This window comes from Erythrolamprus reginae, chromosome 1, assembly GCF_031021105.1.
Source record: "Erythrolamprus reginae isolate rEryReg1 chromosome 1, rEryReg1.hap1, whole genome shotgun sequence".
Lineage (NCBI taxonomy): Eukaryota > Metazoa > Chordata > Lepidosauria > Squamata > Dipsadidae > Erythrolamprus > Erythrolamprus reginae.
Window position 1 is genome coordinate 123,593,117 of NC_091950.1, and position 14,634 is coordinate 123,607,750.

At 40.1% G+C, this 14,634-nt stretch overlaps 1 protein-coding gene across 6 annotated transcripts in view; it reads right to left on the minus strand.

The window, feature by feature from the left end:
- TUB (TUB bipartite transcription factor) overlaps positions 1 to 14,634 on the minus strand; it is a 122,347-nt gene that overhangs the window by 6,473 nt on the left and 101,240 nt on the right. For all 6 annotated transcript variants that reach the window (XM_070763792.1, XM_070763806.1, XM_070763784.1 and 3 more), the window contains 4 exons: positions 13,198 to 13,389; positions 8,810 to 8,922; positions 8,300 to 8,414; positions 1,323 to 1,421 (listed from right to left, as the gene is read on the minus strand). In XM_070763792.1, the coding sequence (XP_070619893.1) occupies positions 1,323 to 1,421; positions 8,300 to 8,414; positions 8,810 to 8,922; positions 13,198 to 13,389 (519 nt within the window). The remainder of the gene's footprint in view (positions 1 to 1,322; positions 1,422 to 8,299; positions 8,415 to 8,809; positions 8,923 to 13,197; positions 13,390 to 14,634) is intronic.

Consider the following 14,634-nt stretch of genomic DNA (forward strand, 5'->3'; position numbering starts at 1 on the left):
ATGGCTTTCTCTATTTTTTCTACTGAGCTGAAGGAGGGTCATTATGATAAGGTTAATAAATTCCAGACTTCAGAAATAGCCATTTCAGGAACAAAAGAAAACTAAATTAAAACCTCAAAGACCTGCCGGTCTCTTTTTAACAAAAAAACTGGGAATTAAAAACCCAATCTGTAGAGATTCTCAGTCATCCAGGTCATGATTTTCCCAAAGGTGCTTTTTCAGGAGGCAACTCGACTTTCTCGTTTTTTCTTTTGAAGACATGTCACTTCTCATCCAAGAAGCTTCTTCAGCTCTGATAGGATAGTCAGGAATGGAAGATTTATATTCGTTGCAGACAACTGGTAATCCGCATCCTTTTAGAGGGTCCTTGAAGCACTTGGAGGTTTATCTGTGTCCCCAGGGTTTCTGTACTGTGCAAATTCCCCCCTCTGGAAATCCATTCCTACTCCCGTACCATTAAAAGGGGGTTCATCCCAAATTGTCTAGTTAAAAATCTGTACAGATCATCAGTCATCCAGGTCATGGTTGATCCAAAGGTGCTTTTTCAGGAGGCAACTGGACTTTCTTGTTTTTTTCTTTGACCACAGGAACTAGGAGCACTACTCAGGTAGTCCTCCAAGTGCTTCAATGATCCTCTGAAAGGATGCAAATGACCAGCAGTCTGCAAAGACTATAAAGACCATCTCCCACTATCCTGTCAGAACTGAAGAAGTTTCTTGGAGAAACATTTTCAAAGAAAAAAACAAAAATGACCAGTTGCCTCCTGAAAAAAACACTTTTGGGGAAACCCCAATCTATCTCATGGGCTGACTATAGAGAAATCATTTGTGGACGCTCCGAGTACACAGAGAGGGGCGGCATACAAAACTAATAAATTAAATTAAATTAAATTAGCAGAGGAAACACAATTTAGGCTTCTTTCACTTTCTGGAGGAATGACAGAACATAAATCTAACTAATAACAAATCCAAGCAGAACAGATGGGGTGAATTTTGCATGTTTAAGAAACATTTTTTTCAACAACAATAAAAAAAACTCTGTTCTCTCCCATTGCAAAGATTATAAATTATGCCAGAATCTGGGATAGTGCTATAGCATCCGCCCATCCTCTGCATTTAATCCCCTTTCCCCCCTTATCCTCTGAATGTGCCCTCAGTGGCTATGAAAATATTTGTAAATGAATTCTGAGCATACCTGCTTCTTCATCTATGAAAAAGGAAATTTTTTAAAAAAATCAACGTCCCCCAGGACTGACATGTATTTGCAGCCTTAAACTTGGTTGAACTAGCTTATAGTGATTGGGATAATGGTGATTGACTTACATTCCGTGGTCTGATGGAAACTCTCTCGTGATCCATATTCATTCCAGGTATGATGACACTCATTTTACGAGGACCCTTAAACCCCAAAACATTTGTTTCCTGTTTTAAGACAATAAGATAAATCTGAAAATACAATAGACCTTAAGAGGGAGGGAGGGAGGAAGGAAGGAAATAGACACAGAATTTGGTACTGGGTGCACTTTAGTTGTGTGATTAATGATTTATTTTTAACAGCAGCAGTACCAACAACCTAATTTATCATTTAAAACATTTATATATCATAGTGCTTTGATCTTTCTAGTGTACTTGATACATGCTACAGTAATCTACTACTTTAAAACATCGCCCTCAGCCTGATGCTCTCTAAGTAAGGAGATCACATGAGTGTTCTGGAAATTAAAATTCAAAATATTGGGGGGCACCTATATTGCATCGATCTATCAGCCACAGTTGAGAAATAGTTGATGCCTACATACAGATGCTGTAGAGGAGAGATGGGCTCAGCCATCTAATTTTATATTTATTTATTATTTTATTTATTTATTACTTAGATTTGTATGCCGCCCCTCTCCGAAGACTCGGGGCGGCTCACAACATGTAGAAACAAATCATAAGCAATCAGACAAATTTAAAATATTTAAATATTTAAAAACCCCATATGCTAACAGACACACACACAGACATACCATGCATAAATTAAACGTGCCCAGGGGGAGATGTTTCAGTTCCCCCATGCCTGACGGCAAAGGTGGGTTTTAAGGAGTTTACGGAAGGCAGGAAGAGTAGGGGCAGTTCTAATCTCCGGGGGGAGTTGGTTCCAGAGGGCCAGTGCCGCCACAGAGAAGGCTCTTCCCCTGGGGCCCGCCAACCGACATTGTTTAGTTGACGGGGACCCGGAGAAGGCCAACTCTGTGGGACCTAATCGGTCGCTGGGATTCGTGTGGCAGGAGGCGGTCTCGGAGATATTCTGGTCCGATGCCATGAAGGGCTTTAAAGGTCATAACCAACACTTTGAATTGTGACCGGAAATTGATCGGCAGCGGAGTGATGGTGAAACATGGGCATACCTAGGTAAGCCCATGACTGCTCTCGCAGCTGCATTTTGCATATCTTAGAATAGCATCCACATTGAAAAATATGTGACAAAATAAGAGTGGAGAGATGCAGGGGAAGGAGTCATATTTCTCTCTTCATTGTACTACCGAGTGTACTAAAGGAATGTAGGCAGAGTACATCTTGTTCCATAATTCCCTCCTCTGTCAATTAGCAGGTAGTGCTTAGATTCTGCTCATTGCTTATCTGAAGGAGATTTGAATGTGTCAGGACTGCAAACTCCATCTGCTTATTTTTGTTATTACACTCTTTTCAACAAAAAAATTAAAGGCATTGTAGTCAGTTGGTTAATTATGAGCTGAACGCCAAATAACAGTTTTATGAAACTGATCCGCATTTAAATGGCCAAGAGCTAAACAACAGATGGTTTCTCCTACCAAATGTGATTGCATTTCTAATGATCTATTTAAAATTCCTCTACCACTGCAGTTTTGACAGTGACCATTAGGTGCCGTGGCAGCTATATTAATGACCAGCAAGAAGAAAATGAAAGCAAAATCATGGCTTATTTTGCTTTTACTTAAACAACATTATGAAAATTCTCTGCATCTAGGATTTAATAAACAATTCAAACCTTAATGATTATTGCAAACCTTGAATAACTTGTAAGGATGGGATGAATGTTGGAAACTTTCTACATGAATAGGAAAAGTTTTATTAAATAAATAATGCAGTTTTTCTTACTACCAGTTCTAATATAGTACCATCTTTTAAAAAGAATATTGGATTTCTTTCTGTCTTTGTGTGAACAAAAGCAAGCTGCTTGAAAAAAAAGAAGAAAAAAGCTGTGTTTCCTCTTTTCCCTCTCATTTGAGCCTTCTCACTAGCATCAGCATGGCAGAGTTGCCGAAAAAGCTGCAACCTTGACACAGGTGTGAGAAGAGACATCTGTTCTGAAGCCACCAGGCAAATCAAGTACAGCAGACAAATGAAAGGACTGTTTTTCCTTCAGAAGAAGTGGATGGTCCAAAAGCAATTGTGTGTGTGCGTGGAAAGTACAAAAGCCCAGCAACACAAAGCACAGTATAAAATAGATGCAACAGCTTTACATGCTGGCCAGTCAAAAAAGAAAGAAATCTCAGAAAGAAGGGACTTAAGAGAGAACAGGCTTAAAAAAGAATAATTGATGCATGCTAGTAATATTATAGAGCATAATATATAGATAATAGGTCCAGAGTACAGTATATACAATAGTGCTAGTATAGAAAAGTGACGGTGAACTATGGCATGGGTGCCACAAGTGGCACACAGAGCCATATCAGTGGGCATGGAAGCTCAGGTCTGGCAGGCATGTGCATGCCGGCCAGCTGATTTTTAGGCCTTTTAACCCCACTTAGCCTCTGGAGGGGGTGGGGAAGGCTTGTATTTTGCTCTCCCCAAGCTGCAGAACCTTACTAGTAGCCTGGGGAGAGCAAAAACTGGAAGCCAGAAATGGCCCATTTGGACGTTGGGAAATGGGCCATTTCTGGCTGCCGGCGAGCCTCCAAAGGGAGAGGACGCTCCTAGGAAAGGCATGCCATTGTGTGCCAGGAGCAGCGGGAGTGTCACACACGCATGTGCGGGGTGGGCGGGCATGGAACTATGGGTGTGGGCATGCATATGTGCCCACACTCCCCCCCCCCTTTTTGGTACGTGAATCAAAAAGAGTTTGCCATCACTGGTATAGAATATGGTATTTATCTTGATAGTAATCATCATTGTAATGCCAGTAGTATATAGTAATAAAGCAGAATATAGAAACTTACATATATCACTTTTATATGTTTTTACAAATAAAACACCTTCTCAACTTTTCTAGAGAGATATTAAAAAAAATATATCCACAGGCCCTGGATCTTGTGCTTTTGTGTTTCTCTTCAACCTGGGTCACTCCAATTGAGCGTGGTTTAAAAAATAATTTATGATCATGTTTTTCTCCAATGTACCCAGCAATATTTTTAGAAACCTTCCTGATACCAAGCAACCCTAAAATATATGACCTAAAAAGCATACGGCTTGTTTTATTTTGGTAGTTCTTTGTTTCTATTATTCTTCACTAAGGTTAGATTATCCTGAATATTTTGAGGAAAAGGAAATATCTTAAACTGCCTTAAATGTTTATCTTTTAGCAAAGAATCATAGTTTTTTTTAATCCTTTGCCAGAATGGAAATGAAGGATGCTATTTATTTCATTTGCTTCCTTCATTTTCAAGTGACATGTAGCTTGATGTCACTTGTGTTGGGGGCGCCTGAAGTGACCTGAGAGCTTTGCCATCAAAAATAGGCTATGGAGCTTTGTTTTTGGTTGTGACAGCTTCCTGCAACTCTCTGCCAGTAAAAAGGGAGCTCTGGAGGGCTGCCTGTAGTTCTTGCAAACTCTGTTTTTGGATGCAATGGCGTCCTGCAATCCTCTGACAGCGAAAACAGAACTCTTGAGGGCCATGGCCCTCATGATTTATTTATTTTATTTATTTATTTATTTATTTTGTCCAATACACAATACATAGAAGAGAATAGACATGAGGTAATATATATAAAGAAAAATATAAAATAGAGTAGATATATGAAAGGAAGAAAATATATATGATATATGAGATAAAGGAAAGACAATTGGACAAGGGACAAAAGGCACACTGGTGCACTTATGTACGCCCCTTAGGAACCTGGAGAGGTCAATTGTGGATAGTCTAAGGGAGAAATGTTGGGGGTTGGGGTTGGCACTATTGAGTCTGGTAATGAGTTCCACTCTTCGACAACTCGATTATTAAAGTCATATTTTTACAGTCAAGTTTGTAGCGGTTAATATTAAGTTTGAATCTGTTGCATGCTCTTGTGTTGTTGCGGTTGAAGCTGAAGTAGTCACTGACAGGTAGGACGTTGCAACATATGATCTTGTGGGCAATACAGTGATCCCCCGCTCGTTGCGAGGGTTCCGTTCCAGGACCCCCCGCAACAAGCGGGTTTTCGCGAAGTAGCGCTGCGGAAGTAAAAACACCATCTGCGCATGTGCAGATGGTGTTTTTACTTCCGCAGCGCTAGCGAGGAGCCGAAGATTGGGGGCGGCGCGGGTGTTTTAAAACGTCCCCGCCGACATGGGGGGCTCGCTAGCACCCCCCTAACCCGGGTTGGGGGTTCAGGGGTGTGCTAGCGAGCCCCCCATGTCGGCGGGGATGTTTTAAAACACCCGCGCGACTTTCCAATGAGTCCCGAAGACAAACGCGTTGTCTTCGGGACTCATTGGAAAGTCGCGCGGGTGTTTTAAAACGTCCCCACCGGCATGGGGGGCTTCCTAGCAGCCCCCCAAACCCGGGTTGGGGGTCCGGGGGGTGCTGGCAAGCCCCCCATGCCGGTGGCGACGTTTTAAAACAGCCGCGCCGCCCCCAATCTTCGGCTCCTCGCTAGCGGGCAGGCAGGCGGCTCCTTGCTAGCGGGCAGGCAGGCGAGAGCTAGCGCCAGCGAACGGCTTGTCCGCGCTCGCTCTGGCCGCGAGAATGAACGGTGTGGGCGGGCGAAGGGCGGGCGGCAGCGAGGAGTTTGCGTGGGCGGTGGGGAAACTCCTTGCTGATGCCCGCTGCTCGCCCTCCCGCCAGCAAGAGGGGGAAGACTCAGGGAAGCCGCCCAGCAGCTGATCTGCCGGGCACCATCTACGCATGCGTGCCCATAGAAAAAAGGGCACGCATGCGCAGATGGTGTTTTGACTTCCGGGTTGAAAAATCGCGAATTACCCTGTTCGCAATGGTTGGGGACGCAATAACCGGGGGATCACTGTACTTAAATCGTGTTTTAGGCGTTGTAGTTCTAAGCTTTCTAGACCCAGGATTGTTAGTCTATTTTCATAGGGTATTCTGTTTCTAGTGGAGGAATTTTTGGCTGTGATGGCCTTCTGCAACCATCTGCCAGAGAAAATGGAGTTTGGGAGGGCCACCCGTAGCCCTCCAGAGCTCCCTTTTCACTGGCAGAGGCACTGCAGGACAGTCTTTTGCTGTTTCCAGGGCAGTTCTGTGGGCCAGATCTGGCCCCAGGCCTTGAGTTTGACACGCCTACCTTAGAGAGAGTGAGTGGCTAAAATTCACCTTGTGTGTTTTGTGGTGGAAGATGGTCTTGAATTTTGAGTTTCCATACTGTAACCTTGAATCATTCTAGTGTTAATTTGGCACTTTTGCCATTATATTAGAACACACTTCAGGCATTTTAAAGAATAAATAAGATTAATTAGAAGATTATTAATCAGGAATGCTTCCTGCTGGCTTCTAAAGTCAACATAAATGCTAAATTTTATTTTAAGAAAACGTTATTTAAAACATTTCTAACTTTGCAGGACTGGGGAAACTAATACAAATTTGCAAAACATCTAGATATTCCTCTGTTATCAAGAACAAGCTTAGTCACTTCTCCTGTCCCCTAAATTAAAAAGAGATTTATGAAGACTCCAGCCTAGCAAATGAAGAAATAAATTAAGTGTTAAATTCAAAATATTAATTGTTCCCTAATTCCTTCTCCTTTTCAAGAAATATGTTTAAAGAATATTTTGTAATAATTTTATTGAGAGGGATTTTCCCTAGAATGTATTTTAATATTTTTATATCTTAATGATCACTTGCATCTAAAACATCAGTTAATCTTTTTGCTCCAAGGAAACCCAAAGTTTCAATGGAAAAAGTCACTCCAGGATAGAAAATTCTGGGAATGTTTGTTTTAGCCAGATGACTCATCCAGTCACCTTCTTGAATCAATGGGTATACTGTATTTACCATTTTTAATTACGCTGCATTTAAAACCAGTATTAACACATCCAGTTCAGTGCACTGTAAACTGTAGATGTTTTACAGAGGGTGACTTCAAAGGTAACTCCACAAATAATACTAAGAATCCCTTGTGGAACAATGCCAAATCCATACACATACAACTAGTGACAGAATGGTTAATTTCACAGTACAGTAATTCTTAGCCTTTTATTCATTGATTTGACTAAAATTGAACTATGCTTCATACAACGTCATGTTAAACAGCATCATCATGCTGCCAGGCTAATATCGAAAACAAGCAGAGGCTTAATCTGTTTTTTATTCATGGTGATACTCATGGTCTATATTCCTGGAAATGAGAGCAGCAGAGGAGCTACATATCATATTAAATATTATTTGAATAACTGTTATTTGGCACAGAGAAAATATTATTTTACTGAACGAGTAGTAGATCCTTAGAACAAACTTCCAGCAGACATGGTTGTAAATCCACAGTAATTGAATTTAAACATGCTTGGGATAAACATATATCCATCCTAAGATAAAATACAGGAAATAGTATAAGGGCAGACTAGATGGACCAAGAGGTCTTTTTCTGCCGTCAATCTTCTATGTTTCTAAACCAATTGGATCAATCTAGATGTTGCTTTCCCCCAGTAATTCCAAGTTGGGACTGCACTTTTTCCAAGATACCCATCATCCTAAATAAAAATAATTCCTTTAATATTGGGCCCTTGAACATCCTCTTATTTTGCAAAGGCCTCTTTACAAAAGAAATTATATTTTGTTCTTTCACTGGAGAAGTATGCAGAGTAGCATACAGATAATAAATAAAGGCAATTTGTATCCAAACATAACAGGGGGAAAAATGAAAGTTGGAAATTAAAAATGAGAATAATACCAGAATGCCATTTTATAATAGTAGGGGAATCTTATAATGTCCAATTCTAATGTAAAGACTATGCTAGTATGATATTAATATATATATGAAGCTGTAAATGCCTGATACAAAGAGCATTTGTATGCAGTAACTATTATTTACATAGTAGTAGGTAATGTATGTTATGTATGTATTCTGGAATTTAATTATGATTTATTCTACTAATATACATTTGCTTTTTTGCATAGGAAGATACTTACATAGCAAATAGCAGCTAATTCCTGGCGTAGATTACTTGCATCCAAACTCGATGTTGTTTTCACTGGGTTAACTCCATTATCGTAAACTGTAAACTTAGTCCCCATGAGATTTGACCTATGATTGAAGTAAAAGTATAATCACTGTCCTGTACTAAATATGGTACTTTATTATTATGAAAGCTGGAATTGTGTTTCCCCTAAACCTGGAGTGGGGAACTATGGCCCTTTTATGACTTATGGACTTCGACTCCCAGAATTCCTGAGCCAGTTAAAAAAAGGTATGAACTAGAACTAGGAAAATTCAAGTCTGCAGAATGTTTGATGGTTATTTGGTTATTTGCTTGCAGATGATTTGTTACCTAAGTACGCAATATCATCAGTGCTAGTGAGTATAGAGCTTATTCCCCTTTACCTACATGCAAAGACTATGAAAGTTTACAAAAATAACGAGGCTTGAATTGCTTTAAATCTCAAACCATTTTACACAACATTTTAAAAGTAGATATTTACCTTAATTTTCCAATGAAACTCTCTCCTCCTCGTGACAGGTCTGTTGGGTCAATGGAGATGAGGTAATTTGAGGTTTTGCTCTTTTTCCGTTTCCTTCCAGCTAATAAAAATACCTAAAACATATATATAATTTTTTTTAAGTCAAATTCTAAGCAAAATCTGGTGGAACCATTGAAAAAAAGAAATCATGAGGACTTTTTCTTGAAAATACTAAAAAAAATGAGAATTAGTAAAAATGAGTGGAAAAAAACAGTAGCGAATTTTTCTCTCTTGGATCCATTATTGCTGATTTAAATAATTAACCTAGAACATTTTGTTAAAGATTTACATTCTATTTAAATAGTCTTCTTTTAATGAAAGGAAAGCATTTTCCAGTTCAGATCAGAATGCAGAATCCCACTGTAAATAATTTGAAGAATCCAAACGTGGAATTATCTAAGAATAAAGTACACTTTAAACAGTGTATTTAAAGCATTATTTATTCTCATTTATTCTTTTTTATTTTTCAAGGAGTTTCAATTTATCAACGACATTATGTCTAGACAGCATAAACAGAATGAAATTCACCAGGCAAGCAACAAGGGATAATTTTCCAATTTATCTTCCCAAAGCATTTGTAGCACTCAATCTACATCTATATTTTCTTCTCATGGAATGTAAGATGACCCACCACTCATCAATTACCTATCAATTCATAGGTAATTATTTGCCAGTAGGGGGTGGACTTACCTCCCAGTTGGGCAAATACAGTATTGTGGAGTCAGCCTTCATGAATCTAACTATCCAACTGCAAAGGATAACACAACATTTAAATTTTTAAAAAATCATTTTCAGCTTTAGGCTGGACTCATCTGGTGGATTGCAATGTACCAATTCGCAATAAGGTTTCAGCCTGCATATCAAAGCAGACTAAAAGAAGAAAATGGTATTTAATGAGAGAGTGTGCAGGCAGAAATTTCCAAGTTCAGTCCCTGTTGGGATAGACACAAGAAATAAATATCCCAACAGAAATGCCTCTATTGCCTCTGAAAATAACTTGATGTACTGTTTATTGCTCAGGGAGTTGTCATAACATGAATTTTCCATGAAAATTAGTTAGATGACACATTGCCAGTTTCAGAGTCTCTAGAGACAATGTAAATACACTCAATACCATTCAATCATAACATATACGATTGCCAGCCTTACTCTCACTTCATTGTAATGTTACATTAACAGAATCTTGCAAGTTTGAATATGCATCTGTTCCTCTTCTCCCCCCCCCCCCCCCACCTTTACAGTCCCATAAACTAGGAAGGGTCCCTTCTAATCCTTCTACTCCATTCCTTCTGTGGTCTTCGCTGCCTCTTATCTGACAATTGTCTAGTCTGGGGCTTTTCCTCTTGTCTCCCAAAGGCATTCTCACAGACCAATACACCTATAGACCAATTCCATCTAACTCTAAAGGGCAAGAAAAAGGGAAGTTGGTTAATCAAACCTCTAAACAAGAACAATTTTCCCCTCCTTGAAATTAAATAGCAAAGGAGTACTTTATAAGTTACATTATGAGGGTGGATTTACTTGTTGAAGAAGGAAAGAACAGACCTCACATCCCCTCCATATTGTAATGAAATTTGTCAGGAAATAGAAACTCTAACACACATAGACCTTTAGGGATATTAAATAAGTATAGTAAGTAAATAGCATAGTGTCAGAATTTTACTTCATTTGTGCCCAAGGCAAGCACCTGACTTCCTTCAAAATTTATCTTTTTTTCCGAAACCTTGCTAGACGCTGTTACCCTCTGATCATTTTTCCTCTTTTGCAACTTACTTCTTTTCTTTCAGCCAGATATCCATCTATGTTCATATCTTTGTTTGTGTTTTCTAAGAAACTTTGTTTTTTAAAATGGATATTCCTGTTTCTTGGTTTGTAGCTCTTCTAGCTAAAATGCAAACTGGCAACAGGCTAGGTGAAACTTAGGCCTCTTCAAATTAATTACTACTGAGCCTTAGAATTAAGATGCCTGGCTTTTAACAAAGCAGCAGAAAAGGATGAAAGTGTGTTCCTTCTTTTGCTCTTACTCTAGTTCTGTCTATTGCAGGAATTTACTCAAATTTACTCAATGTACTCAAATGGAGTCTAAAAGGGAGGGCACCACCACTCTAGCAGACTCTTCTCCTGTTTAATAACTTAATGTCATGAAATCCTTTTTGATATTCAGCTTCAATTTACAGTACTTTCTCTCAATTAGTTGGTCCTTTGTCTGCCGCTAGAATCCAAAAAGTTCTTATTCTTCTTTATAACGGCCTTTTAAATATTTCTAAATTGTTTGTGTCCTTATCTCTCCTTAGCCTTTTACCTTTGCAAGTTAAACATCTCCAGCTTCTTTAACCTCTCACCCCCTCTTGGATTTTTGACCCTTTGTCATTCTAGTAGCATTTCTCTCAACTCATTCCAACTTAGAAGTGGACACAATATTTGAAATGCGGTCCAAACAATACAAAATACAGTCACACTACTATCCTCCATGATCTGGATGCAATGATTCTACAAATGCTGTCCAAGATTGCACTGCCTTTCTTAGCAGCTGCTTACTCTTGTACAAATGATACTATTTCCAGATCCTTTTTGCATGTCTGCTATTAAGCCAGTTTCCCCAACCTTATATGTACACATTTTATTTTTCCGACCCAAATGCGGGAAGGCTTACATTTGTCATGGCTGAACATTCCCCTGTTCAAGCTTCCTGAGGTCATTTCTTCCATTCCATGTAGATAATTAGCATATTCTTCTTCTAAAATTGCAAGCATAGCATCTTCCTGGCAAATAACTATCACTGCTCCCTCTACACTCATGCTCCACTGTCCAGCATTTGAAGTTAACACGTTCCTTTTGCTAAAGAGCCATGGAAAATGGAAGTGATGTGCCGATGTCTGGAGGCTGTTAGGGTTTGGATGGGTGTTAACAGGCTCAAACTCAACCCCGATAAGACGGAGTGACTGTGGGTTTTGCCTCCCAAGGACAATCCCATTTGTACATCCATTATTCTTGAAGGGGGGGATTCTTGACCTCTCTACATGGGACTATGTTTGAAGAATGTTTGGAGACTTCAGCTAGTCCAAAATGCAGCCGCAAGAGCTGTCATGGGTTTACCAAGGTTTGCCCATGTATCTACATTGCACTGTGAGCTGCATTGGCTGCTGGTTGGTCTCCGAATGCAATTCAAACTGTTCGTTACTACCTATGAAACATTACATGGCTTAGGACCAAGTTATCTACGGGACCGTCTCCAGCTTCATGTATCCCAGTGACCGGTCAGAGCCCACAGAGTCAGCCTTCTCCAGGTCCCGTCAGCCAAGCAATGCCGGTTGGCAGGCCCTAGGGAAAGGGCCTTCTCTGTGGCAGCTCCAACTCTGTGGAACTAACTCCCCCTAAAGATTCGCACTGCCCCCACTCTCCAGGCCTTCTAGGAGGCCTTAAAAACTCACTTGTGCCATTGAGTTTTAACATTTGCTACAGACATTAATTTGAAGTCGACTGGGGGTGAGTGTATGGTTTTAAATGGGTTTTAGATTATTCATTGGGTTTTTAAATTATTAATTTTGGACTTGTATTTGCATTTGTTTTTGTATTTTGTGCCTTTATATGTTATAAGCCGCCCTCAGTCCTTGGAGAGGGGTGGCACATAAGTCCAATCAAATAAATAAATAATAAATAAAACTCCCCTATTCTTGTCTGTTCTTTTGTTTTTGAGTTTCCAATTGTATCTCCTTTTTCTAAAAAGTTTGTCACAGGGGCTGGATAAATTCATGGAAGATAGGACTTTCAGAAGTTATCATTTATGAAGTTCAATGTTAGCTGTATGTCAGGAGCAGCCTGCCAATCAGCTGCAGGACAACAATGGATGGGGGGATGGTATATGAACACTCCAGCATCTGATTAGTTATTGCAAGAAGCAAAATGCTGGACAAAGACAGACTTTGCCCAAACCAGCAGGGAAGTTCTTATTGTTGAGACTGAGTGTTGTGGAAGGTTCAGTAATTGAATGGCTGATACATCATAAACAATTTAGTACTTACACTGTAATCATGAAGAATGTATGACACAGAGGAGGTTCATATTCTAGCTCTCATAAACAATGTTGACTTAATTTAATGGGACTTACAACAAAAAAGATTGTAGCCTAAAACATGTCCGTATAGTTTTACTTTTTCTCAGATATCCTTTCTTGCTTTTTGGGACATGCTGCATTTTCATCTATATTTTCCCATCTCATTATAAATACTTGCGATAGGGATACAACCTTCCCCTCCCATTTAAAAATACGTATAATTATGCAAGTTCTAGGTTCTGTGTGCTTTCTATACCCTTACATTTTTGACAGGCAAAAAAATATGCTTTATGACCTTTTTACCATCCTCCCTTTCTAGATGGAGGTAATAGGTAGGGTACATTCCACGATCCATTCCCTTCTTGTCTCTTGTGATTCGGCATTTGACAGTAACTCCCTGAGGAGCAGGTCTCACAGCAAACTCCTCCAAATCGTCCACATCTATTACAGGGTTATTGGTTGAAGGGCTGGGCCCTGATGCTGTTTCCTAGGAGAGTAAGAAAAGTTGCCTCACTTTAAAATACACAAGTAACCGTTGACGTAGAGATAAATCTCAATGGAAATTTGGTACTATAGAGGTAACATAAGAAACTCAGAACATACAGGCACACAAAAGAATATGTGGAGAAATGTAATGCAATTTTACAAAACTGGATGTGATCTGGAAAGATGTACTGAATGTTGTTTTTGTTGTTGTTGGTGATCTGGAAAGATGTACTGAGTGTTGTTGTTGTTGTTGTTGTTGTTATTATTATTATTATTTACATTTGTATGCTGCCACTCTCTGGAGACTCGGAGAGGCCTTGAAGAATGTGCCTTGAAGAACCACCTTGTGTTGCTTTTCAGCCTACTGATTATCTCTTATCAAGCCTCTTCAGGTGCTATAAACATCACATGCTGTTATGCAGTGCATAAATGAAATGCAGTAAAGCAGCACAAGAGCAGCCTGCTTCTCTTTGATCCTGGAATCAAGAGAGGGGTATTCTTTGCAAAGGATGTTTCCAGGAAATGCTTCACTCAAACCTTTGCTGGAGCAAAGAACACCCTTTGAAAATTTACAAAGTCTTGCTGGAAGATTTTAGGATGATAACCAGCTCAGAAGAATTGTAATAGGTTTTAGTTGGTCTTAGGCCTGCAGCCTAGTATAGCATCACTTAGGTGGTAGCAGCTTAATGGTTTCAAAACAAACCTGAAGAAAAGGAATATTATATGGTGCCACTGAGAGAATTGGCTCTGGGGCATGGCAGTCCTGGGTTGCTGCTGGTTCCAGCGCCCAGGCTGCCAAGTAACTAATGGGTCTATAGAACCAGTCCGAACCAGTAGAAACCCATCTATTGTGACCTGTTCATGTCCTGCGCAACTAGCAATGAATCCAGAAGACCCAGAGGCAGTGATGTCGTGGTACAAGCAGCCTGTGTACCCGAGCCTGAGAGCGAATAGGACGTGGTGTCAGAGGCTGAAGAGCAACCAGGGCCTTCTGCACCTATTGAGATGAGTGGCTGGGGAGAAGAGGAGGAGCCTGTTCTTGATGCTAGAACTCACAGGACCTTTAGGAGGAGGCTTACTCGTGAGTACCACTACTGGCTACTGGCGCATGCCCTCAGGCTATTTAAGGTGGAGTCATGCGACGCTTTGGTGCAGAGGATGCCACCGTTTCCTTCCAGACTCTTGCTGCATCTATTATCTCTGGCTTAAAAGAACCACATTCTTGTCTGCATTAATTACCTCCGGG